The sequence below is a fragment of the Tauraco erythrolophus genome, chromosome 6 (assembly GCF_009769465.1).
Source record: "Tauraco erythrolophus isolate bTauEry1 chromosome 6, bTauEry1.pri, whole genome shotgun sequence".
Taxonomy (NCBI): Eukaryota; Metazoa; Chordata; class Aves; order Musophagiformes; family Musophagidae; genus Tauraco; species Tauraco erythrolophus.
The window spans coordinates 66,664,187-66,691,628 of NC_141470.1; the positions used below are offsets into that span (position 1 = coordinate 66,664,187).

Here is a 27,442-nt window from a genome sequence, read left to right on the forward strand (position 1 = left end):
GGCTGTTTCCATAAGGTACCTATCAGAATTAGAAAATCAAACATTTAATCAAAAGGCTAAAATTCAAATCATATTTCATTACACCCTGAAATTCCTGTTATGATGAGCATCTATCTGACCACATCTTACCTCCACCTCATACTTATGCAAGATACCTGCAACAAATCCACTCTGCTATTACTTGTCACTGCAGGAGATGAATTGGCTCAGGCATTCGAGAGGCCAATCCAACAACACGAACACTGCTCCAGAAGCTGCAATGAGTCTGCACTTGACTTTTTTTTTTAATTTTAAATATGTCATGGGTTATTTCCAAAACCCAAGAGGGCCTTCAGCATGACAAACGATCACTCCTGAGCACAATCTGTGATTTCAAAGCACAACCCTTCGCTGAGAAGTGGATTTTATTCTCAGTTGATGTATGTGGCATTTATTAGATGCACTTTCAGCTACAGAAAGTAGTTGCTCACTTCATATACAACCTTTCAGCAGAAAACTTCCAGATCCTCGCTGTTGAAAATCTGATGAAAACAAACTCTCCTCTTTTCTTTAAATGGTCCCATCATTCATTCCCCATTTCTTTGAGCCAATGCTCCACAAGTTACTATGAATTACTGTCTTGTCCAACTATTTCTTAGATCCTCTATTACCACAGTATTTAGTAGTATCCAGTCTTACACATGCCTTTGTTCACAGTGCTTTTGAAAGGAAAGGGAATATCCTGATCCTCTCTCTCCAAAGGGTGCTCAGAGATATTGAGTGATTTGATCAGGGGCAGAAAGAGGTCAGTAGCAGAACAGCCAAGTTAGGTCTCCTGATTCGTAGGTTAACACTCTCGTCATTTAATCACCTTTTCATTCATCACAGTAAAGCCAGGCAGTTCCAGTGCACTAGGCACTGTTTGTACACGCACAGTCTGAAATCTTAAAAAGCTTCATTCCCATGTTACAGGCAAAGATGTGAGGCATACGGATAAGAGAGCTCCTGGGAAAATTCAGGAATAGAACTCAGGTAGAACAAGGACTAAGTGTAGCCAGTAACAGCTCTCCTTGAACTGTTTGCTGTACAGCCCTGTTTTTTTTCTCCCAAACACAAAAATCAAAACCCTGTCTTTGTACGCAGGACGACTGCAATCCCCGGGGGATGGCTGGTACGACCAACAGCCAGAACAAAGGGTTACCATGAAGACTTCATTTCTTTGCCACTCCAGTCACATGGAAATCATACGACCACTACTGATTAAATACTGTGTATACCTGCTGCTTCTGTTCTGGAAGACGACCATATGTTGTAAATCATTAAGTCAGCAGGGGAATGCCCCGACACACAGACATGCACACACTTTGCTTGCCAAGTTGGCTGCTGAACCGTATAAAGGACATAACTATGCAAACACACCTAAGTGTGGCAGGATTATTTTTTTTTGCTGTTTACCCTTCAATTCAAGATAAGAGAAGGGTCAGAGTCAGGGTAACCATAATTTCTGAGTTCCTGTTTCCCAGCCCGTTTTCTTTTGCTAGATTTAGGCTGAAGAAAGCAGGACAGAGCGCATGCAAACGGCCAAGGGAACTCACTGCTTTGAGGATTGCCACTGCGTCCTGCTGGAGCCATGTTGGGTAGGCAACTTCATCATTCAGAATGGCTTCGAAGAGGTCGTCCTCATTCTCGGCCTCAAAGGGCGCGTGGCCGCACAGCATCTCGTACAGCAGCACTCCCATGGCCCACCAGTCTACGTCAGGGCCATACAGCATCTCTTGCAGGATCTGAAGAAGGGATGGGAAAAAAACATCAACCCTGAAGGTTCTTAAACTGAGCAGGGAAGGAAAACAGATTTGGAAACATTAATGCAGAAGTTCTTGATAAGTCCTAACAGCACTTTCTGCTAGGCTGTCTGGATGCCCAAGAACATATAGGTCATCTCAAGGTGGGAACCCCCAGATCAGCACTAAGGTACATCAGATGCATTAAACAAGGGCTGAACTAGCTTGTCCGCTCACAGGGTCTCCTGGGAAGCAAGCCCTTAGAAATGATGCTAGGGCTTAGCAGGAGGAGAAGGGGCATTTCAGAACTGGCAGAGCAGCCATGTGCATGGGTTGACATCGCCTTTTCCTTGCCTCTGGGAAGGAAACGCTTACCCGGCTCCAATGGCAAGGCTTTCGGCTGGAGAAGGGAAGGAACATGAGTATGTGAGAGGTACAAACACCAACCACAGACAAAAATTCCATTGTGTTGAAGACAGATTTGAAATCCTGTCAGAACATCTGGCAGCATCTGGTGGGCAGCTTTTCCTTAAAGAGGTGTTTAGTAAGTTTGTAGTGAGATTGGGGAGTGACAGGGAAGAGGAGGAGGTAGAAAAAGGAATTGGGAAATGAGGGAGAATTCAATCTCCTTTCAGATCAAATTGGGCCACTATCTGTATGTGCCTCTCTCTCAAGATTTTTGCAGCTGTGCCTCCATTTTTCACCTCATGTTTCCTAAAGAAAAATATAGGCTTATTTTGGTGCCTACAGCAGCCTGAAGGTTTACTCATGCTTTGCTTGCACAAGGGACAGATAATACAAGCATACATCTAGGAGGAAACCTTGCACCCTGCAGTCAAATAAGGTGTAGCTAAAGATACTAGAGAGTACACTTACTGTTCCAAAGCTAATCTACACTTTTCACATTGTAACCAAGTTTTCCTGGCTAAAGAAAGGATTCTAATACCTCTGGAGCGATGTAGTCTGGTGTACCGCAGAAGGTGGCCGTGGTAATGCCATCATGAATGCCCTCTTTGCACATTCCAAAGTCTGCCAGTTTGCAGTGACCCTCGTAGTCCAGCAGCACGTTGTCCAGCTTCAAGTCCCTGCAACGAGAATTGTTCACCGAGTGACTACACGCCTGGAGCAGCCCCAGCACAAAGGCAGGCAGTGTCCCAGGCCTCAGAAGCTTAACCTGTAAACTGGACAAGCCTCATCATCATAAAAAACCAAACAGAAGTCATGCAGGAGGGGTTTTCTTTAGCTTCATCTCTACAAAAGGGAGGGAGGAACAAATGTTGTTCTGCCAAACTGCATTTAATACGGGCAGGTGCTATACGAGTTTGCCCACATGGCTATCTGAACACCCCACAAGCCTGGCTGGCAGAGCTCCTGCTCCTTTAGCTCTGGGACTCACTGGAGCAGAGGTTGCCAGAGCTGTCAAATTGCATAACGCTGTTATGATGCAGCAAAACGCACCGCACGGGACGTGCTCTGACTCAGCAGAGCACTGAGCCGGGAGCACGCAGCCAAAGCGAAGCCGGGGAGGTGTGCGAGGCATCCTCAGAGGGTGAGCAGATCCTCTGTTCTCCTGAGGTGTGGGGGGATTTAAATCCCAGGCTTTCCTGTATCAGGGCAAGCCTGACCGAGAAACCCCGCTGCAACACTATCCAAGCTGAGAAGTAAAGAAATTCCCTGCCAACACCACGCCAGGTGGGCAGGGTGAGTCTTCAGCCAGCATGGGATGCCTCCACCATAAGGCAAAGTCTTAAAGTCCTCCCAGGTGTATCGATTCCAGCAGGACTGCACTAATGTAAGAACTGAATGTCCCTTGTAGTGCTCACAGAGGTGGGGACCTCCTTGCCACTGTCACAAGAGATCTGCAGCCAAATGCCACACTGTACAAGCTGCAGAAATGCACATTTTACGATACGTCACCTCTAACAGCCTGGGAGCTCCTCAGCAAAAGCAGAGCTGCCAAAACGACAGAGCCCTAACAAAGCTTATCAGCTTGCCTGACCTTGAGATTGCCTCAGGGAATAGCCTGCAGTCAGCCGTGCCGTCAGGAACCTGACCAGAAAGCACCAGGTCATCTGCAGACTTGGGCAATGCCTTCCTAAAAATGCACATCACTCACAGCACCTCTGCTTTCCAGCTGCCCTACAAGCTCTAGGCACTGTCATCGACGGAGGAAAGGACCTACAACGGGAGCTCTGTGCAGTACAAATGGGTCACGGTTCATTTTTTGAAAAGTCTCAGGTATTGGCCCAAGAGCTGCACAGAACCCTGAGAGCAGCTCTGAGGCAAGGAAGTGTTGCTATTGCCTTTTTCCTGAAATGGAGGACACCTTATAGGCCTAGACAAAGCCACTTTCAAAGTCAGTCAGATGCCCAGATAAGGATCAAATAACTAAATACACTTGAGGGTCTCAGGGCCCCTCTATGAAATCCATGCTGGAACTTGATCCATTTTGCCTTCTGGCTGGACATCTCTTTCCGTGGGAAGGGGGAGCAATAGGGAGAGTAATAACATAGGTGGTGGCATAACCATGTCAATATCCAAACCTATGGGTGAGATGAAATTTGAGCTCAGCTTGATCCTGTTCATCACACGTCTATGATATGAAAGTGAAAATCAGGTGGTGGATTGCTCTGTTTTGCATTGGTGTTTCCACAGCCACACCACCCGTGGAAGCCTCTCTGGAGCTTGAGGCAGCTGTCCCTCAACTTCACTGTTGCAGTGGAAAGATCAATGATGCATTGTTCTGGACAATCAGAGCCACATCCTGTCCTAAAGAGATCAGAAGAAGTGTTACTAGCCTCTTTTGAACTCCTTCGCCAACTTTAACACGGCATGGCAACACAAGTCAGCACAAAACCCTCTGAAAGGATGCCACCCTTCCCAGCAGGCCCACCAGTTATCCGATGGCCATGAAATTTGGGTGCCAAGGACAGCACCCATGCCTGTCTTATGCAGCAGTGTTTACTCTGGGTGGGATGCTCAGCAGAAGACACTTATTTTCCCCCTCTGAGAACCAAAAATGACCGCTAAGGCATGTGGGCAAAGGCTCGCCTTGGAAAAGCTTTAGGCGAGCACAGCGAGAGGTATTGTACGTGCTCGCCCATGACAGTCTGCCTTCAGCGGCAGTTTACAGCCAAAGCTCCTGTTGCTCTTCCCTGTGGCTCCTGGCAGAGCAGGGAAGCCCTCCGAGCACAAAGGCAGGCCTTGTTCCCAGGAATCTGCAATGATGTGGTTGAAACGCACAGTTTATTCTTGGCTCGGTTTTAAATGCAGCAAACACCATTTCGGTCCCAGGCAGGCCTGACTGTTGGAGGGTGCTCTTGAAGGGGCAACTGGACGGAGAATTTCAGTGAACCTGCTTGGACGTCCCCCTTCCGAACCTCCCCTTGCTCCCCAAAATATCCATCACATCCTGTGTGCTTTGGGAATACCTCAAAATACACCTTCCTTATACCTGAGCCAGTAGAAACAGAGTCACGTACATTGATGGAGCAAGCAGGTTACAGTCCCTCATGGAAAACCCTGAGGAGCAGAGGCAGGACACAGCTACGAGGCAGGGCCAGCTCTGCAGACCAGATCGCCAGGCACTTTGCCACTTCTCAGCCTCTGCCCCGCAGCACACACTGCAGAAATCCCGAAATCCCTGCTAGCTGTATAATGCACAATGCTCATCATCAAGACGGCAGGAGCTTCTGCAGGTGCAAAAGCACTCTGCGCTTGCTGCGTCCTCCCAGAGAGCCTCTATATGTGCAACAGCCATTAAATTTAAACCGTCTCCTTCTTGCTGAGCGAGTGCAGTTTTAACCACCCAAGGCAAATCTTCAGCCCTTTGGCTTCCCTGCGTTGCACGTTAAACCCATTAAAAGCACCTGTTGTCTCCTCCCTCAGTTGGGATACCGGCTTCTCCTGACTTCTTTCCAGTAATGTGAAATCTGAAACTTCATTTTCTATTTTCACATAACTTGTAACGTGACATTCATCTGCTGTCGCTAGCTCAGGTGCTCTGGCTACGTGCAGATCGTTTTAGAAGAGGACCTCCCATGACCAAAGAAGACTTCTCAATGCTCTTTGCTTGGCAAGGCCACAGAAGATGGCCTCACACGTCCCTCTCAGAGCAGGTCTCGTGGGCCAGCACAGTGGCAGGCTCAGCCACGCAGCTCCTCTGGAGCCTGCTCTCTCATAGATTCATAGATTCATAGATTTCTAAGTTGGAAAAGACCTTAGAGATCATCCAGTCCAACCGTCCCTAATCCCCATTAAACCATATCGCTAAGTAGATCATCCACCCTGTTCTTAAACACATCCAGGGATGGGGACTCAACCACCTCCCTGGGCAGCCTATTCCAGTGGCTGACAACCCTTTCAGAGAAGAAATACTTCCTAACATCCAACCTGAATCTCCCCTGACTAAGCTTATACCCATTTCCTCTTGTTCTATCACCCATCACTAATGTAAAGAGCCCTTCCCCTACCTCCCCACCATCCTTTCTCAAGTATTTATAGGCCGTAATCAGGTCTCCCCTCAGCCTCCTCTTCTCCAGGCTAAACAACCCCAACTCCCTCAGCCCTGAAAGATAATTCTTTGGGAAAGTTGTAGTTTGGTCTCACATTTGAGCATTTGTCTCAAGTGACTGCAGCAGTTGTAAGCTCCGTACTCGCTGCTCGATGTTGACAGGTCTTCCCACGCGTCATACCCTGTGAACCAGCACAGCCACATGAGAGTAAAAACACTGACAGGTATCTGAGATTTACAAGGAGCTCTTCATTTTTGCAGTAAGGATTCCGGGAAGCTGATGAAACTGGAAGACATCCAGCTCAGAAAGCCCAAATCTACCTCATTTCCTTAATACTTGCATTTTCCATTCAATATTTTTAGCAGCTCCATGAAGCAATAACGGTGGAGAGGTTTTCTGAGGGCTGCGTTTCTAAGGCCCTGCTGAGATTCTGCCTTTCACTGGCAAACCTCCACTGGAAAACAGGCTTCATCCCGACTCAGAAAGGCAGCCTTTGTCCTTGCAGGCAGCTACGGCACATTGGCTTAACGGCCTCGGTTTAGTCTAGACCCAGAAGAAATGATAAAATGAGCTCCTTCAGAGTCACCAGCTGCAAGAGGTGCTCTTTACACATCTGCCACTTCAGTTTTAACACTTGTGAAAAAAAAAAAAAAACAAACAACAAAATTATAATTGCAGATGATCCCATCCTTTTTTGAAGCATCTGTCAAATGCGATTTCCCTGCACCAGGGAGTTTTGCCAGTGAATAGGTGCTATACACGTATCTGCCACCCGTTCTGCTCAGATCATCTCACTTGTGACGTAGAGACTATATTTGAAAGAAAGGATGAAGTATGAGGTTTTTTTTCCTCTTTTGGTTTCACCACCCTGTGTTGTAAGGGCTGTGCATGTAGTAAGGATCTTCCTTGTAGGAGTAGTGGTGGCAGAAACTAGCTTCCAGTTTCAGTGCCTCAGTTCGAGGTTCTCCCAGGTTTGGTAATTCCAAAGGTCCAGTTTAAAGCTCATAAAAGCCTGCTGTTCCCATGTCAATGCAAACCATTTAGTCATGAAAGATGGAGGTGCAGAGCAGTGGGAACTAGGGACGAACATAGGTGCGACTAGTGTAATACTCCAGCCAAACATTAAAATATATATATATATATGCACAATTTAAAATAAAATCCTCAAACCTGGAATTAGCTAAATGAATAAGTTTTTGCATTTCTGAAAGGAAAAACTTTGCTTTTTCAAGTCTGCAGCATGCAAGGTCATTTAGACACTCTTTTGAAAACACTTCTGAGGTGAGCAAATGTACATTCAAACCCCCTTTGCGAGCAGGGAGTAGGTTTTGATTTTTCTCCACCTCTTCTGCTGAAGTCATTTTACTCCATAGAAATACTGAAATCTCCATCACGATGGAGAAAAATGTGTTTCTATTGCCTGTTCTGGTAGCCAAAGCAATACATGTTTCCAGCTCCTGTTCCAGTGAAATTGTAGTTATTTTTCGCAAAATGAAGCAACTTCAACAGAGGGGAACAAAAGACATACAATCTGCGGAATAGCACAGTTGGTAAGATACTTATCAAAGAGGTAGGATTTTTCAAGTTGGAGGCCTTGCTCCAAATACAGTGGACAACAGATTTAAACCAACATTTTGATTAAATAAGGAGGAGAACAGATGGAGGTCTCAGTTTTATGTAAAGCTCTAAACACTCACGTGAAGCTAATACTGTTTCCCTTTTTCCTTTGCAGCCATTAAGAACATCCAAAACAAAATATGTTATTTTACTTGCAACCAACGTTCTCTTGAGTTGCAAAAAAATATTGTTGCTTTAAAAAAAAGCCCTAACAATTATTTTGGGCCCACAAAATCTGAAACATTTTTCCATATTTCTTTCCACACCAAATTTTGGAGACTCAGTTACCAAACTCAAAGCAAGTAATTATTTTCACAATTCAGTTCCCACTGGCTTTGGACTAGGGACCTCCACGTTTTGTTCCTAAGATTTCATAGCACTTTGGGAATTCAGGCTACTTCCATTCCCGTGTGCCTTGGGTTGTAGAGAGCTCGCTTAAAAATTCCTTCACAGAAAACGCTTCACATCTCCCACGTTTTTCTAATAACAACCAAACGTTACTTATTTTTATGGTCATGTAAGTTTTTATAGCCAGACTCCCATATTCTCACAGCATCAGGAAAGAGTTAAGCAAATTTCCTAAGCAAGTGGTAAAGCTGAGCGTCAGCAGGCAGCAGTGAACAGGCTAAAAAAGGCATCTGCAATATATTCTTCCAGAGCTAAGACATAAAAACCCAGGCTGAGCTGCTGGTATTTGCTTAGCTGCTACCACATCTTTAGGGTAGGGGGAAATATTGAAATCAGAAAGCAGAGATCAGAAAAAGATCAAGCTGCTCTGAGCTGCCGAAAAACAGTTGGAAATCCTGAGTTTTGCTGCCAAATAAAAGGACGAGCTGTTGCTCCCTTCCAGCCTCGGAGGCTTCCTCTAATTCAACTCCTGTCTTGCTTTAAAGGGGAAAAACCAGCAGAGCCGGAGTAACCCCGCTATGCTCACAGTGGGCACTCTCTTGGGCACAGAACCAGAGGTGAGACTCAGCGCCGTTACGCGGCACGTAACCAGCGTGTGGCCATTTACACACACCTCCGCTCGGCGCTGACATGCCGAGATGGAAAGCGTTGCTTTACGTACCCAGAGCTTCACCGCACAATCCCCCAAATCCTACGGGATTTAGTCTGCACGCTCCATCCTTCCCGGTACCGCACAAAGTAATGTCAAAATACAATGCAGGGACTGCAAAACATAACTTTAACTTTTCATTTTCTAGAAAAACATTCTCTTGGGTAAAGAGAACCATTTCTTCTAGTTTCCAAACAACTTCTGAGGTGCAAACCCATGCAGACCACCAGCACGTGCACGGATGGCTTGAATACAGCAGGCGTACGGCAACTTGCAGTGCAACTAACGGACAGAAATGGAAGGAAGATCTCTAGATATTTGTAATTCATAATTACCAGGAAGTAGGAATGAAACACAGCCAAGGTGCCCTTCTGCACTGTCCTCACAACCAGAAGCTGTTTTCAAAAGCTGACCACGCTGAAGTGTCTAGGGACGTAAATAGAGCCACAACAGCTCCAGACTGAACTTCTGCATTTCTCAGAAACAAAGCAAAAGCAGAAATGTGACATAACGATACAAGAATCCAACTCAGACCCAGGATAAGTGGCAGAAAGTGAAATTCCACTGAAAATTAACACTCATTGCTAGGCTGCCTAGCAGAAGACAGCTGCCTGTCCATGCAAGCTGCTTTGTGGACACGGTTGATCCCACAGGCATCTCAGTACCTGAGCAGTTCTCCAGCCAGGAGCCCAGCACGATCTCTGAGTGCCCTGGTTTCAGCTGGGACGGAGTTTGTTTTCTATTTAGTAGCTAGCATAGCCCTGTGTTTTGGATTTAGTACGGGATTTGTTATGAGAAGAATGTTGATAACACACTGATGTTCATAGACAGTGCTGAGACATCAAGGACTTTTCGGCTTCCCATGTTTTGCCAGCGTGCAGGTGCACAACAGGCCGGGAGGAGCGTGGCCAGGACAAAGGACCCACACCTCGTGGCTTAGGATTTGAGCTTAGATTTAGGATTGATGCCCAAATTGGCCAATGGAATATTCCATATCATGCAATGTCATGCTCAGTATATGGATGATGGTTGGCCGGGAAGTTTCTCTCTCTCTCAGGATCTCTTGCTCTTCCAGGATTGTGGTTTTGGGACTTCTCTGTTTCAGGATCACTAGCCGGGGTGGGTTGGGCGTTGGTCAGTGGGTGGTGAGCAATTACACTGTGCATCACTTGCTTGTATATATTATTATCATTTTTTATATTGTCATATATTATTTTTCTAAATAATCATTACTTTTACTTTTATTTTACTTCAATTATTAAATTGCTCTTCTCTCAAGCCACAACTCCTTCCTTTTTCCCCTTCAATTCTCTTCCCTATGCCCCAAGAGTGGGGAAGGGTGAGCGAGCTGCTGCATGGTGTTTAGCGGGCGGCTGGCTTAAACCATGACAGTCCTTTTTGGCACCCACCATAGGACATCCTACAGACTCTGCAGCAGGCTACAGAGCGGGAACATGGCAGGACATAGCAGAGCCCCATGGCTTTTCTCTGCTTCACCTAACGCATCCACACTGGCACGCAGAGCACAAACCTTTTGAAATGCTCTGCACTCATGTGTTAGGATAAAGGCATGATGGATTATGACCATGAAGCCTCCAAAGCAGGCTCCTCCTCTCTTGCAGACACCAGGATGGAACAGAGTGATGCAATACGGACTCGTGGCTGGGGTCAGATACAACACCAGAATGCATGACTGAACTCCTCTGACAACTCAGACCAGAGCACATGGCCAAGGACGGCTCTGGAGAGCAAGGTGGGTGTCTGAATTAGTGCAAGAGAGAGAGATCCTCATACCCACCCGTATCTGTGCTCTTCAGTACGTCCAAAGGCACCCTGTATCCATCTTACGCACTCTCAGGGATAAGCCTGATGAAGCTTTAAAATACATTCTTGCTCTGCTGCTTGGGCTTCAGACTAAACCCTGATTGGCAAGCACTTGTATCCAGAAGCCCTCTATTATTACATTTTAATCTCAAAGTCAAGCAGCCCTTCAAGCATAAGGACAAGTTTCTGCAAGCCATCTGCCCAGGTTAAGGCAGCACCACGTTTTTTTTTGTGGAGATGGGCTGGAATCTGGCACTGCTGGCTCCCCATCTGCCTGACCCATTCCTGCTGGTGGGCTCTCTCTGGAAGCTAGTTCTCAGACCACATCAGAGCACCGGTCCCCTCCCGGTGCTCCCCACTCCAGAGACAAAGTGGTGCCCAAGGCGCTGACTTCTCTTACGGCAAAGATGCTGGCGTTACCTGGGATCCAAGATCTCTCTGATGGTTTGAAGCACCAGCAGTCCCACCTCCCCTCCCTCTGGGCACTTCAGAAAAGCGTCTGTGGAAGGTAACACAACTACCGACATGATTTCATTGCTATTGAGATGAACAAGCATGATTCATCCTCCAGTTAAATTAGAGTGGTAGGCTAAAGTATACAGACACAGACTTAAAAAACCCCTTGGCATTCCACAATAGATAATCACAAAGCTTCCACCAAGTTAGTGGGTCTGAACCCGAGCGGTACAGATCCAGTGGGACCCCACGGGTGCCTTGAGTCCCTTCAGGGCAAGGCACACCTACAAGCTTCCCCTTCATTATATGCACAGCAGCTGTAAGAGAGCTAATGATAGTTTCCAAAGGCAGCTTTACAAGGGCAAAAAGACATTCTTGTGAAATGGGGCAGCTGAGAGCCAGAGCCATTACTGTTGAAACACAGACGCGCTGGAGATTGCTACGTTGGAGTAAACCCAAAGATGGTGCAATCCATATATATTTATATGTCCACATTTGTGTGTCTATGGTTTTTTATATATATGTATATATAATATATATATTATTTGCTGCACTTTTGTGTGGGACTCTAGTCAGGAAGTTTCATTTGAGGTATTTCCCCGAATCCCAGAGCAAACGTCCTCCCATTTACTGCGGGAAAGGGAGAGGTGGACAGAAAAAGGCTTCGTGTCCAGCTCTTGGTATGCACAGCACGCGCTCCCTCTCCGGATGAGCCGCCAGCCTGGTCCTGTGATAGACTCCTCGGTCCCACTGGGCAGCGACACTGGTATTTGCTGGCCCTGAAACATCACTTGCTGAGTCGCTCCCAACAGAGCTTCTATTTTACCCCTGCCAGAAAAAGAGGGAAAGAGAAAAAAAAAAAAACCAACCACAACGCTTCTTTCTGTGAGTCCCCTTGCCTGAAGTCTTCAGAGGAGGCGTACAACAGACTTGACACCCAAACGCATGAACAAGAATCAGGTGTGGACTTATGACGGATGGTGCCAAGAGAGGTTAAAAAGTATAAGCCTGTTATGTCACTTTGACAAAAACAGAGCAATGTTGATTCAAAGCCTGATACAGAAATTAAAATAAAACCAGGCTTGGGCCTGCAGTACAACATGGTCTCAAGATGGAGTGAAAGGGTTACCCAAGATGAACCATCACCAACTGCCCACAGCTCACCGTAGAGCTGCTTGAAGGCCCTGTCCCAGCTCCAAGCTATCCTGGTAGGATCAGGGCAGGATTGTGTTGCTGAAAAGGCTCCTCTTTACACTGGCACGGAGTGACACGTCCCCATTTCACCACCTTGTGCCGCTAAGGCTGCCCTGGGGGAATCAGACAGTAGCTCACACCAAAGCGACTCTCCTGCGATCTCACTGCTCGTCTCACAGCTGCCGTGAAATCCACTCTCCCCACACTCGGAGTCTTGGGGGGAATGTTTCACTCCAGGAAATATCAAAGGAAAAAAAATACACATGAAGGTGGCCCTACTCATCACGATGACTTGTGCACACTGCCTCTGGTGACCACTTGGGCAGCAAACCAACCTGGGCTGGTATCGGTGATGCCATCAGGGCTTTGTGGGGACAAGGATGCTCCTGCGTTGAACCTGCATGTCTAGTCAGGCAGACTTCTCCCTATTCATCCGAGACAGATAAGATTCACTTTACTCTGAGGCTGATCCTGAATCCAGGGAATATCAGCTGAAATGCTCCTGTCAGGTTCAGTCAATTTTGGATTAGGCTTTTAGAAAAAAAAAAAAAATTACTTAACCTTATTAAGGCTCTGAATTACAGATCCAGATTTATAAAGCTAAGGCTATAGGCGCTAATCTCCTTTCTATAATGGAATGAACAAAGCTGAAGGCAAAAGTACCGTATTTTTAGATGGGATTTTTAAAAGCACTTTACTTTGGCCTGTAGATTTCCACTGCCAAATTTACTATTAACTTTTGAAGGAGCAACACTGGGCCAGCAGGGATGCTTTTGAAAATCTCACCATCTGCACTGAATTTTTACATACAGGGTGAAGAAGCAGTCACCATGCTAGTGACACAGTGTGGGCACAAAGCACACAGGCATCCCAGCACTGTGCAGGAGCAGGTACTGCCTGGATCCTCTTGGAAAAAAGTTTAAATATATTTCCTAGAAGATACTGTCTTGAGAGTCGTTTCTTAAAAAAACTGAGACCATCATGATATCATTGATTCTCTTTTTTCTAAGACAACCTGTGGGCAAAGTGCTTTCCTGAATGCTCTGATCTCCTTGCTTTTCACCACAACAATCACTTAAATAGCAGCAGTGAAATGAGATGGAAGAGGTATCTGTAGGAGCCTAGCAAATGGGTCATTATCCCAAGATTTAGTTTTTCATTTCGTGTGGATTACTGTAGCTCTTCACTCATTACAGGTGATTCACCCAGAGCTGTGTGAAGCCCCAGTATCCTGGATAAGCATGGCAGAGCCAGGTGAAATTCTTGGCTGGGCATGCCAAGCTCTCTGCAATCCTGCTCCCACTTCTAAGCCTCCTCCCAAGCTGCCTGCGCACAGGAAACAGTGACACTGAGCTCTGTGCCAGGCCAACAGGGACAGACTAGGTCCCCTGTGCCACCCTGAATGCCATACGGGCAGCAAACACCCTAAACTGCACATGAACAAAGCTGGCCAGTATTGTCCCCACGTCACACCAGGTTCTTAACCCACAAGTCTTGTTGGTCAGGGCTCCCTCTCCAGCTAGGAGAGGGAGACAGGTGCTTTCCCAAGGCAGTTCAGCCCCTCTAAAATTTGACCCACCAGCAGGAAAGGCTATCTAAGTTCCCAAATTAGGTGCTTTAGCTGGTTGCCTGATTGCATGCACAGCAGAAGTAAAGAGCAGGAGTCGATCAATGCTCAGCTGATACAGCTACCATGCCCACAAGGCTGCCAACTCCCTTGTTCCTGCAATATATGAAACAAATGCATGAGAAAATGAAAATAAGCACTGCCTCAACTGACCTCATCTAGAAAAAGGATAGAAATGGGACCTGAATGAGGAAGGTCTGTCTTTACATTTTTCATTTCTTGAGTTTTTAGCCCACAGATCTGTCAAGTCCCTGCATGAGATTCACTGCAACCCAGATGGCATCTCTCCGGTCCGCAGTTGGGCACTTTGGCCTCTGCAACGTGGGGCCATGGAGGAGGATACCCAGTGGTACTGTGTGTCCGTGTCTCTGGGAATATGTCCCCTGGCATGACTTGGCTTTCTGTGGTACCACACTAAAAGATTGGTTTCCAGCCCAAATATTACAGTCCTTCCCCCAGTAAACAAGCCAGCCCCTCCATGGGCATCTACAGTCACATCCTTGCAACATGAGGAATCGGTGCCTCTTTCCTCTCATCACCCAATACAGAGACTATCAACTCCAGGGGGGTGGAACTGGGAAGTTTATGTAAGGGAAGCAAAGGGGCCATTTTCAGGACAGGAATTTCAGGAATGACTAACCTCAGCGTGCAGCAAGCACCAGCTAAGATGGAAATTCGAGGGCGTTACCCACGAGTAGCATGTGCCTTTCGGTTGGCTGATTCAGAGTCAATTCATGCTCCGACTCTGTGCATTCACTCTTCTTTCCAGCCCCAGGAGGCCTCGCTTACTGCAAGGTACCTGCGTGTCCCTCACTCTTTTTCACCATAGAGTACAGGACTCTCAGATTTTACTGTTTTAACTGGAGAAGATCGGAAGCTGTCAGGTCCCTCTCACTTACACAGACTTTGACTATATGTTTGAGTATAAATCCCTTGATTATAAATTCCTCTCCACAGGAAGAAGACACCACAAATCCTCACTGAAAGTTATTTCTAATCTAGGGAGACAAGAAACAACAGGAAAACCAGACAGAAATCTTTGCTGAGAGGTGTGATGACGCCACACCAGATCAAAACTCAGAATTAAAGGTTTTATATCTAAATCTCCCATGTTCACACAGGCCAGAATTGCACAACAATACACATTTTCGGTCACAATACAAAAGTTAGTCAACTTGAAGACAAGATGGAAAGGGACTTTTTACAAGAGTGTGTAGTGATAGGACAAGGGGCAATGGCTAAAGAGGGGAGATTTCGATTAGATATAAGGAAGAATTTTTTTACAATGAGGGTGGTGAGGCACTGGAACAGGTTGCCCAGAGAAGTTGTGGATGCCCCATCCCTGGAGGTGTTCAAGGCCAGGCTGGATGAGGCTTTGAGCAACCTGATCTAGTGGAAGATGTCCCTGCTCATGACAGGGGGGTTGGAGCTAGATGATCTTTGAGGTCCCTTCCAATGCAAACCGTTCTACGATTCTATATTTTTTAAAAAAACTCCTTGTCTATGCTTGCTAAAGGAACACTCAAGTGACATCTTATGTGCATTGGTTTTTAGCTCATGTCCTCATCAAAGTTTAGCGCGCTCCACCTACAAGGCTGTATTTTTATTTTGTGGCAGGAAAGTAGTTCTTAATGTTATTGACAATTCCAGTGGGTTCAGACATCAAGTACTTCAAACTCATCTACACAGTCAAGTGCCACTACTCTTAGACCAGACTGCTGTTTTCAGATACGCTCCCCATGAATAAATAATTGATTGAGGACTAATGGAAGACCACAGAGGCTCAGCAGAAGTGGAACGACTCTTTACAGCCCTGATAAAAAGGAACAAAAAGTGAATTATTTTAATTTTAACATGCTGAAATGCGTCACCCACAAAAGATACACTAAAGCTAAAAAGTTCCTGGAACTGTTCTAGATAGGCTATGCAGAGAAGGAGCAGTAGATGACCTGTATCCTCTCTGCACTTTGGGGACACCATACCTGTGTGGTTTACCTGTCCCCCATTCCTGCTCTCAAGCAGACTTCACAGTGCTTCACTTTACAAATGGTTTACAAACCTCTTTATGATTTTGCATGAGAAATGATTTCACAGTAGGGTTGTGAGAGCAGAGAACACTGTGTGGCAGATGGTGGTGCAAGTGCCGCAGCGTACTTTGTGCTAGGCTGTAGCCAGAAAGCAACCACACTGTGACATAGCAGCCACTTTCACATCAAGATTACATTCATTTGCATTGGGAATCAACTTTGAAACGCAGGGTTACTTTCACTTTCCACCTCACATTGTCCCTCTGGTGATTTGGGAAGCACCATAATGATACAAATGCAAACCCAGCTTGCTTCCTCTCCAGCCAATTCCTTAATTTTGTACTACTGCTTTTGAACCTCTATGTTTCCGTAGCACATGGCTGTGTCTCCACAGCCACCCCTGCTACCTGGAACTCAACCGTTGGTTATGGTTCTCTGCCCCTAGACCAAGAGCTTGGTGTCACTCCTGGCACTGCCGGCAACCTTCACCATGGCTGGAATGACTCAAAACGGAAAACACGCAACGAGAAGACAACTCTTAGCAACAGCCTTTCATTCCCCCACAGCAACCGAAGCATGCTTCCAGAGCGGCTCTGCCCAGACACGGAGCGGGCACGGCTGACACCCAGTATAATGTTTGGATGCAGCAGGCTCTGTCCCGGAGCTAATCTAAGCTTCAGGGATCAGGCAGAAACCCCTTCCGCTGTGCATCCCCAGATGAGCCTGTATGGCAAATTTCTTTGCCAAGTGCTTCTCCAACCCAGCTCTCTATCTCAAGGTGAAGGGCTCCACAGCCTGACAGCTCTGTTGCCCACACGGCACCTTCGTAACACAGACGTCAGAGCTCTGGCACTAGTGACACATTACTCAAACATGTGGTGACTTGGTGTTAAACCAGCAGCCAGGCAAGCACAGCTCCTTTGTCCTTGGTTGCCCTGGGCAGCTGGAGCTTTTTTCTGGCACCTGACTAGCAATCCTGTGGCTTCTACCTCATGTGCAGAAATGAGACAGAATATGGATTCGGGCTTAGCTTTTTCCTGCATCTATAAAGGAAAGTGTCCTGGTTTAGCACCAGCCAGCCACTAAGGTGCCATCAGGGCTGCTTTTTATAAGCTAAAGACAGCAAGGTCCCTCCTTCCGGTGATTTAAGCCTTCTACTCCAGCAGCATGGCCACACTGCTTTCCTACCTGAACCTGTCCTTCAACACTGGGTCCCAGCCATGCTTTCCAGGGCCGTGAGGGTGCTGTGCGCCGGCTCAGCACGGTGCCCGGCAGGGAGGTGCAGTGACAGTGGGGAAATCCAGCACTTCCCTGGGTGCTACAACCGACCTCAGCAGCAAGAGGAAACCCCTGTGCATGGCACAGCTGCAGCCTTCTCCCTCGGCAGAGGACACCACTTCACGTTCCTTGTGTCAAGGAATCAAGAGACTTCCCGGGTCACTCCGGCCAAGCTGCGTCATGGCTCCCTGCAGCGCTACTGCAAGACTGCAGCTGGCTCCCGTCCTCCCTATCGCATCCCTGCTTTTTGCCAAACTCCAATGCGTTCGCTCCCATCAGCAGTCCCCTGCTCCCTGCCCTGTCCCCTCACAGCCCGAGCCATTCCTCGGATCAAGCACCTCTCAGATGAGCAAGTCTGGAAAAATCTTCCCCCGCCTCCTTCCCCGCGTGAGTACTATACTGGCCTGTTGTTGGTATAAACCACAGATTACTTCATGGCTTTCTGGCACCCACAACCTCCATCACCAGCCAGCGAGTGGGACGGGTCGCAGACGCACGAAAGCGTCCGGGCAAAACCGCGGAAGGGTTAACCCTGCAGCGGGCTGGGAGAAAACTCAACTGGACAGAGGGGCTCAGAGAAGCCGGAGGAGGCTGTGACTCACCGGGAGGGGCTGCGCAAAACCAGGGCTTTCAGGGAGGTCCCACAGGAATTTCTTTAGGGAGATTCTTACCCCAGAGACAGGCGAGGGAAGGCGCCTCACCTTTCCCATCACAGAGCAGATCCGGTGACTGCCCTGTCAGGAGAGGAATCGCTATTGTCCGGCCCATTGTTTCCAGTCTGGCTAAAAACGGGATGACAGGAGACTAATTGCTTCACTGAAGTTAAAAAAAAAAAGCCAACCACCAGCCTGGAGTGACCGAATTATTTTGTAGCCTGTTGTTGTTTGGGTTTGTTTCCATCCTGGCTTAACGAGCATTAATGACTTCAGTTGGAGGAGGAGGGAGGGAGGAAAGTCATTAGGGTGAGAACACGATCCGCACAGACATCTCTCGCCCAGCACACGCTTCTGTCCCAGACAACCTCTGCCGCCGTGCTGGCAACGAGGCATCGCGTCCATCCGTCCATCCTGCCCTCCTCCCACCCTTCAGAACAAGGAAGGTGGCTGAGAGCAAAGGGAAACATTAAGTTTTCCTTTTTAATCTGGCTGGCTGGAAGCGCCAGCCTTCCCGCAGCTCAAATACTACAGCGTGTTAGCTACACTTACCAGCGTCTCCAGAAAAACCGCTGTCCCTTCTCAGTGGCAGGGAAACAAAGAGGATGTGTCCCAAAAAGAGCAGATGCTCCAGGAGAAAGCACTGGAGCCCAAGGCATGTAAAATACAGTTTGTTTGTTTTGTTTGCAGAAGCCACACTGAAACTTCTGAGACTACTTCTGGTGTCTGGAGAGACAGAATTAAACCTAAAGCCAAGACACGTAATTACTGTTGAAACTCTTCCTTACATAATAGCGCCTGGGATGCAGCCGCTCACTTGGCCACGGTCACCAACAGCCCTGCCAACGCAGGCCAGGGAAAGCCTGCGAGAAGGCGAGCCGTACCCTGTCATACCCAGTGGCTACAGGCATCCTTACATACCCAGTGTGGGCTTCAAGGAATCAGGAATCAGGAGCCCAGGGGAATTATTGCTCACATCTGTAAACCAACTCTACTGGAGGACAGCCATCTTCTATCTGGACGCATCCCTCAGGGAATGGGGGAGCAGCTTGTACCACCCCAAACCACAGCAGAGCAAAAACTTGGAAATATTAGGAGCTTCCCTAGGGAAGACACGGAGAATTTCAGCATGAATCTGGTCATAAGAAAGTAAAGTGAAAGTAGGGAAGGCTCCCTCACAGTAAGTCAAACAATGACTTCAATTAACCTGTCCTAGACATGACAGAACATGGAGACACCTGAGACTCCATGCCACATTTAACTCACACAGAGGTAACAGCTAGGCCTCCAGAAACAGTTATTTGACATCCCCTTCCTTTCCAATGTTGGTTTACTGCTTAATGGCAGCAGCTGGAATTTGCTATCTTGTTTCCTGGCCTGTGAGGATCCACAGATGCCACTGGCTGATGCTGGGAAGCAGCATCCAATAGCTCTGGCAGAGAGCTCTCCTGACTGTCCTGTGGCTTAAGAGATGGAGTTGGACTCGATGATCCTTATAGGTCTCTTCCAACTTGGGATATTCTATGATTCTATGCCATCAGTCCTCAAGGACCCCAAAGGCAGCTGTGACTGGAGATGCTGAGGTGCAGTAAATGAGACAGGCTGCAAGTTTTCTATCAGTTTTATCACACAAAGTATGTCTTTCCACCTGAGGCTATCCCTGTCAGGGTAGTCACCAATTTGAGCACCAGCAAGCAGGGTAACGTCACTAGATCAAAAGAATGTAGGGGGACGTGCAATACTCATGACTTCAGCCCACTTGAGCCGCAGACGTCTTGTGGCTTTAGAGGTTTGAAAGCTGGTCTCACTTTGCTCTGACTCCTTTCCAAAACATCATGATTTCCAACAGGAAGCACGGGTTAGTATTGCCTTTCTGAAAGCAGACAGGAAAGTACGTTTCAAGTGGCTCAGTCACAGATAAAAGCCATCTATTTAACAGATATGGTGCACCAAAGGCTTATTTGAGCATCTTCTCTTTGCGCAGGGATAGGGAAAAAATCATGAGTTCAGGTATGAGTTACACTAGTCCCATTTCAAACCTACCACCAGCAGACAGACTGACGACCGATCGACCATTGAAACTTTGAAATTAACTTCACGGTTCAAGGCATGAGCTGGGCTGGCTGAATCTTCACTGGCCTGCTGCAACCCAAGCAGCACAAAGGAGATGGAGAAATGTAACCTTCTCACAGGGGTTGGCCCTGGCGCCAAAGAGACCCCAGTGGAAGCAGGACTGGCAGGACCAGCTCTTGTTCCAGGCTGATGAAAGGGTAGAGTGGCTGGGCAGTGCCGTGCTCTGACCTTCTCGGTGGGTGGGCTGTCTCTTTGGGAGCTCGGCCAGCTGGCAAGAGTCAGAGCAGCTCCTTGGCTTTCTCATTTATCAAGGCTGGGCAGAGAAGCAAGAAGCAGGAGCCAGCTGCCAAGATTTTTGCTCCCTTCTGTGCTCAGCAGTGGCTGAAGGTAGAAATTCTGGCTGTGAAGCTGCTGTTTGGGCACCAAGTTTCAAATTAGTGATATGAGAATTACTGAAATGGAGAGGTACAGCTAGGGAGAACGGTTATAAAGGAACAGGAAAAATTAAAGAGAAGGTGCAGGCAATGGCAAAGGCTAAATTAAGTTGATAAGATTGTGTCAAAATCCCCAAAACATAAACATACAATTCCTCAACTTACAGTCATGATGTACTGACAAACAGAAATACAAGCCACAGCAATTCAGCCTTCAGGCACGAGTCAACAAGGACACCGGACCTTGCTACGTTTTCGTACTCAGGTAAATGTCAAAAAGAACGTAACCAGATCCAGAGAAGGGAGGAGAAAACCCCAAGCCCTCATACTAAATGTCACACACCAGCTCAGCCTCTAACACAGGTGCCACAAAGCCTGCATGCCGAAACATGCTACGACAGCACACACAGGCTCATTTAAAAGTCCACACTCTTCATGTCTGAAGGTATCATTCCTACCGCCCCTTCTACCACACAGGCTGGCACATGGAATAATTTCCCCCTGCTACCTTGCACAGCTAACCCCTGCCTTTCCCAATTCTCATACCCCCCTGTCCCTTCCTCCAGCCCCCTTCCTTTTCCAACACAATAAACCAAGAAGCCATGACCCACTTTGGCAAGCCACCATGATGCTGCGGCCTTCCTTGCAATGGTGTACATCAGAAATGCTTCCAGTACAAACATTCACATCCTTATTGGATGGATTTTGCCACAGCAGTATGCCTGGATGGGAGATTTAGCTAGTAAATAACCTCTCCTATCTGGAAGTAATTTTCCTGATTCATGAGCACTTCTCTACTATGCTGCCGAGAGATTTGTGAGAGCAGCTCTAGATGTTAATAATAAATCATGCTTGTGAAACTTTAACTGATTCAGAAGAAATCAGCTCAGAGCGTGGAGGATCTCTGTGGTTTTGAATACATCACACCTCATACACAGTTGAGACTTGAAGGCTTGCTCCCGTTTCCATTGTTGTCAGCTGGAATACCGCCACCTGCTTTAGTGGAATAATAATTGGTTAATACAATTCCGAGACTAAATTGTGCCTTTAGGCACAGCCTCATAAAAGGGGAGGTTCTCGATCCTATTAACAGCAAATGCGTTATGACTCAGAGGCCAAATGATGAGTAACGCTTTCCCCTTGCTCCATGGGAATAAGGCTTTGCAGTGTGCCTCCTGGCCCACACCAGCAGTTAACTACCAGCCCCAGCCCCAGCCTCAGCCCCAGTTCAGCTGGTGCAGAGGGCAGAAGCAAAGCTGTGCCCACCGTCCTGCCCAGGGCACCACCAGCAGAAGACGGAATTTTCTCCTACAGAAATTTAGAATTGTATACCAGACAACTATTACCGCAGGGTTACCATGTAATAGTTTAAATTTTCTACTCTTTATCTGTTATCTTTAGGTTATTTCTGTAGTCGTTACAGGCAGCTGATGACTTTGAACGAGAATCTAAAGACAAGGTGTTTCAATTGCACCACTGGTATTAAAAGCTGCTGGGTGGCTTTACAAAATCTCTCTGTTTGCATAAAACCAGAGTACCTACATGATCGCCGGCTTAAAGAACAAAATCTAAACATCGAGATTATTGGCCAAGGAAACATCAGGTGCTGATCTTGCTACAGCTAAAAGAGTAAGTCAAATTCTCCTTGGATAGCTACGGCAGTTGCTGCAGGCCAAGTATGTCAACAACACTGATTTTCTCATTGTCTCCCTTACATATACAGTAGCTTGACCCGCTGCAACACGTCACGTTGCAAGAAATCTTCCATTTCAGCAAGTCAGAAGGAGCAGATGCAACAGCATTTTGTTGGCATAATCTTTGTTCTACGAAACTGTACAAAACATTTACTAAGGCTGACAGAGACCTTTTCCTCAGCTATAAATATCAGCCTCCCTAATGCTAACTCAGGGGTCATATTCTCTGACATTAATATTGAAAGCTTCCTTGATTCAAGGTGGGTACAAAGATCAAGAAAATGATTAGATCAATGCTGGGCAAATTCTGGAGATCTCAGAGCAAAAGTTTTCAAAACTGGGTCCTTAAAATCATAGGCCTGAATGCCCTTGATACCAGGGAACATGTTAAAAGTCAGATGAGCAGTTCTGGCTAAAAAGGTAGCAATAGTATTTAGGGGCAGTTTTTAAAAATAAAAGTTTAAGTAACATCTTAAATTTTTTTTTTTTTTCCCTCTTTCTCATGACCTTCATGCCTTTAAAAAAGAATGAAGAGGGCAAGAAAGGCAGAAAAATGGTCTTTTTGTAGAAAAGCTTCTTAGTTTCAGAAGTTCTAACCTAAATATTCCCAGGTGCTCTGGGACTTGGAGATTGAGTCTAATCCTGGGCTCCTTTCTTTAAGAACTTGTCTGTAATTGTTACACGTAGCTATTTCTCAAATTTCATCTGCTTGCTTTTTAATTGTGAAACACCTTCATAAGGATGCATTAGTCACGAAAAGAACGACAGAACATCACGTCTAATCACTTATCCCCTCCACAGATGAGCAGTATTGCTGATTTTTATTGCACTAGTACCAGAGTTCCCAGCTAACACCGAGCCCTCATTTCAAACATGCGGCAAATGAGAGTCTGTGCCCGTAAGAGCACAGCAGTTACGTGCAAATGTGAACAACTACACCAAAGAGAAGAGTGAAAGTAGGAGGGATGTGCATTTAGGTAAAGGTTATCCAGTCCAGGTGGATGGACTGGACCAACTCCTGAGGCCCCTTCGAGCTCTGGTTTTTAATGATTTATACAAACTCGTTATGTGCAGGGTTTGCAGGTTTCAAATCAACCCCTTTAAAATACCATAAAGGAAAAGTAGACACTAGCAGAGCCAATAACTTCTGTAGGCTATTCAGTAGTCCTTAGTCATGTGGAAAGTTGCATTAAAGTTCACAGACTATATACAGTGGAGTCAATGGGGCACAGAGATCTGATATGTGGATCTCAAAACAGGACTGCTCTTCGTAAGCATAACTGTAAATCAGGACTAAACTGTCCCGCACAGTGACTGATTAAACATGACATGGAAACGTGAGAGGCTGGGTTTTTTTCTCTGCGCTTTCCATTTGATCAAGTGCAGAGAAACAGCACTTTAAACACCGCATGCCAGAGGCTGTAAAAGAGCCCAGCTTGCAGGCATGCAACACCATGTTTGAGTAGCAAACAATGTGGAAGATGCGCTGTCTAGAAGCACAAATCTGTCTACTCGAGCTGTTGACTGTCAGATAAGATAGCCACAGACATTACTACACTCTTGACCCTAAGAGACATTCCTTTATATTTTCCAAAGCTGAATGAAGCGTTTCCAGAGACTCCAGCCTGGAAATTTCTCTTCTGTGCTAAGCAGTTGTTGCAGAGACGGGGCTGTTGGTATGCTATTCTGTGCCAATTTGCAGCTTTTAGCTGATTTGCTTCACTCATTCACCATAAAATCAGCTTGTATTTCATTCTTTCCACTGTTCTCATAACATAGCACATCTTTCATTTTGTTCTGCTTACATATGTCTACTCTCATCTTCAGGGTCCCAATCCAGGAAAGCGCTGAGCCCAGCAGCTCTCCTGAATTGAGCTCCTGAAGCGACAGGGACCAGATCCCACAGCTGAGGTTATGGTGCTCCAGAGAGTGGAGATTCACACCCATTTTGGCACTGGCTGAGCTGTTTCCCACCCTTTCCTCTTGGATGCAAACAACATGCCTCTGCCCACATGTCACTGAATCACGGTGGGGAAGAGGGAGACATCAAATGCAGTAAAGACTACCTGCGGATGCACCTACTGTAGCGCGTTCAAGCAAAAACATTCCGAAAAGCTTGAAAACACTTCATTAGACAAAAGATTTACCTTTATTTGCTAAGAAAACAAAGCTACACATAGCACCTAAGCAAACCAATGGTAATCCTTGGATAGCCCCCCAACCAGCCAGTTTGTCTTGCAGAGCTCTGCTGGTATCAGGCATGGATCCAGTTCAACTGCTAATTTATCTCCCTGGGGACAGTCCCTTGACTTCAGGGGAAACAAGATCTGGCTCCAGATGTGAAAAAGGGCATGAGATGAGAATAAACAAAATCACCAGTTGAAAAAAAAAAAAAACAACAAAAAAAACCCCACCCAAGAAATAACAAAGAGAGAAGATGAGGGATCCCAATGTCTTGCAATGTGGAAGACATTTCCTGACCCATGGAAAAAGCAAACAGCACCCTAGTAAGAGTTGCTATGTTGACAGTGGCTCTGTGTAATTAGGAAAGGCATTCAACTCCTGTTTTCAGCACATAATTTTTAATTGATTTTGCTGAAAGAAACTTCAGTGCTGTTTCAGTTAATAAGAGCCTTTCCAGCAAAACTGGTCCCTGTAAAAGGCTTATGTAAACCTTCCTCCCTGTGTCACAGGTTTGTTGTTTGAATTGGCAGGGAATTAACCTGTTGCAAAAAAGTCATTCCCTGTAAAAGCCAACAGTCATGGGGCATATAGCTGCAGACCTGATGGGTCTTCCACACTAAGGAAAGGCGATGATTTCAGAGACCTGGCCAATATCCAGCAGTCTTCCTAGATCCCAGAGGAGATGGAGCTTTTCCCTGTCATAAGGCGCACCACAAATACGAAGGTGATACTTTTAGATAACACTCGGAAAAGCAGACACTTGCTATTAATAAGCCCATCCTGTTTTCTCCAAGAGCTAGTGTTCAGCCCCAAGCTAAGACCATGTCCTCATCTGGATAATTGCATAATTATCTTTTGCCTTCTAAAGGGTCCACGCGTCCTACAGAACACAGAGAAGTCATGAGACCTCCTTAATAGTTTGCTGCCTTTTATCTCAGTGGCTGGTGCCACACCAGAGCCTGAGGACTCTGCTCACCATCCTACATTCAGAGGCATGACGGACCACAGGCAGACCCCAAGCATCTCTAGAAGGGCCAGTTGCATTAGAAATATCAATACAGACACAAAGGCAGTGAAATAAGCTAACTAGTGTGAGCCCTCAGGATAAAAACAGCAAGCCAACAACCAGTTCTTCTACCAAGCTCTCTAGCCCAGCCTTTTAGCTCCTCTGGCACTCAATCAGCTACATTACCAACATGCTACACTACTGATACCCTTAACAATGTATTTGCCACTGTGCTGTGCCAAGCAGTGGGCTGGGTCACATATTTCTCTCTACTATTCAACTCCATACTCGGGGCTGGCAAATCAGCATTGAAACGCAGGGTGCAAAGGTGTCTGGGCTTCCAGATACAGCTAACCCGAGGCCACCTCAGGTATGTCACCACGCACTGCATGCCGTCTCACCTCTGCAGGTAGTGGAGGAATGTTCTGCAAAGTGACCATCTCATCGCCCATACATCCTCCAAGTGAGATACGTTTGCAGAGGAAGGGAAAGAAGGTTTGTCACAAAAATCAAGACTGTGCCACTAGGTTGGGCTGACTGCTCTACGTTGCCTGTAAAAAGGCCATTATCTTTCTGAAATTGAAAAAGTCTGCAAGCCAAGCCCCTAAGCCCCCTCCTCCTCCAAAAAAAACCCCAAAACAAGCAAGTTTAAGAAAACATTTGCATTTGCTCACAGTACAGAGGTATGATGCCACTACTGAGGGACACCATCACCATGTAGGTGACCCTGGTAAGTGGACCTATCCACTAACAAAGCTGTACACCAACCTATGTAAAGGTTTGAATCTGAGGGCAGCAGAGCAGACCAGCCATTCTTACAGTAATGCTACATGGAATGAAGAGTTCTGCTTTTAAAATAAAGCTTCATAATAATTTACTGTCTCTTTGCTTTTTAGAAGGCTATGAGTGGACTAGCTTACTTGCATTGAGTAAGCCACTGTGTAATCTAATACTGCTCAGATGTGCATGCTGTTGTTTTGTTTCCAGCACGCGCAGGAGCCAAAATATGCTTCCCCTACCCTGGGAACTGCTGAACTGGAAAGTGAAAGTCAGGAAGAGCTGCCTCAAGAAAAATAGCACATACAATCTTTAGATAAAAATCATAAGCCAACCTACCTACCTGCAGTAGGACCCAGCATACTATTTTCCTTTAGGAGTAAGCTTGAAAGCAGCAGCGCAAGAATACTGCCCTGTGAGCAAAGATTTTATCTTGATTATCACCTAACTTTTTCCTGGCAACATCCAGTATCAGCTGATCCCAAACGTATCCTTGTCCTACTCCTCTGTGGTTAGAGGTGCACAATATACTATGATCTGACACGTTGAAAATACAATTTGATATGTTGAAAAGCTTGCTTTAATGGCCGGATTCGTTCTAGTCCTAGTCCCTGTATGATGGAATAAGGAACCACACTGTACTTGTTGACACTTTTTTTCAGTAAGCAACTATAAATAGGCGCTGCCGAGTTGACAGCTAAACCTCAGCTTAGGGCAAGCCAGAGATGTTTCCTTGATAAGGCCAGAAAGCCCTCTCTCCTTTGCAATGTTGCAAATGAGAAAAAAAAAAGTATCTGTGAAACTGAAAGCTCTCTTCTAAAAAACCCCAAATACACACATGTACGTTTATGGGACTTCTATTCTGGCCAGGGCTTAGTAATAAAAAGCAGCTTCCTCTAAGTGAGGAGCAAACTCACCGAAAATTTCAGTTGCATCATGAAAACCATCCTGTGAGAGCACCAATCCAGCAGTAAGTCTGGTTTGAATATTAGAAAGTCGCATATAACCAAAATATACCACCTGCCTCAGGAACCTCATTCTCACAGATTTCACAGTAGCGATTGCAGAAATCCTGCACTACAGCTACTTCAAATTGCGTATGTGTGGTTGGAAAAGGAATCAACAAGCATCTGATTTTAGCTGTTACCAGCATTGTCACCCCATGCCAAAGTGACACATTTCAGCTACTTCTCGATGAACTTTCAGTGCTGGCTCTCAAGCCTCTCTGGCATTTCAAAGCAGAGGAGATGCAGCACTTGTTGCAAAA

At 46.4% G+C, this 27,442-nt stretch overlaps 1 protein-coding gene across 1 annotated transcript in view; it reads right to left on the minus strand.

Annotated features, from left to right (window-relative positions):
* The window catches only part of PRKCH (protein kinase C eta), a 122,259-nt gene that overhangs the window by 18,604 nt on the left and 76,213 nt on the right, over window positions 1-27,442 (minus strand). The window contains exons 11-12 of the mRNA XM_009978381.2: window positions 2,707-2,845; window positions 1,575-1,763 (exon numbers count right to left, since the gene is read on the minus strand). Coding sequence (XP_009976683.2) covers window positions 1,575-1,763; window positions 2,707-2,845 — 328 coding nt within the window. The remainder of the gene's footprint in view (window positions 1-1,574; window positions 1,764-2,706; window positions 2,846-27,442) is intronic.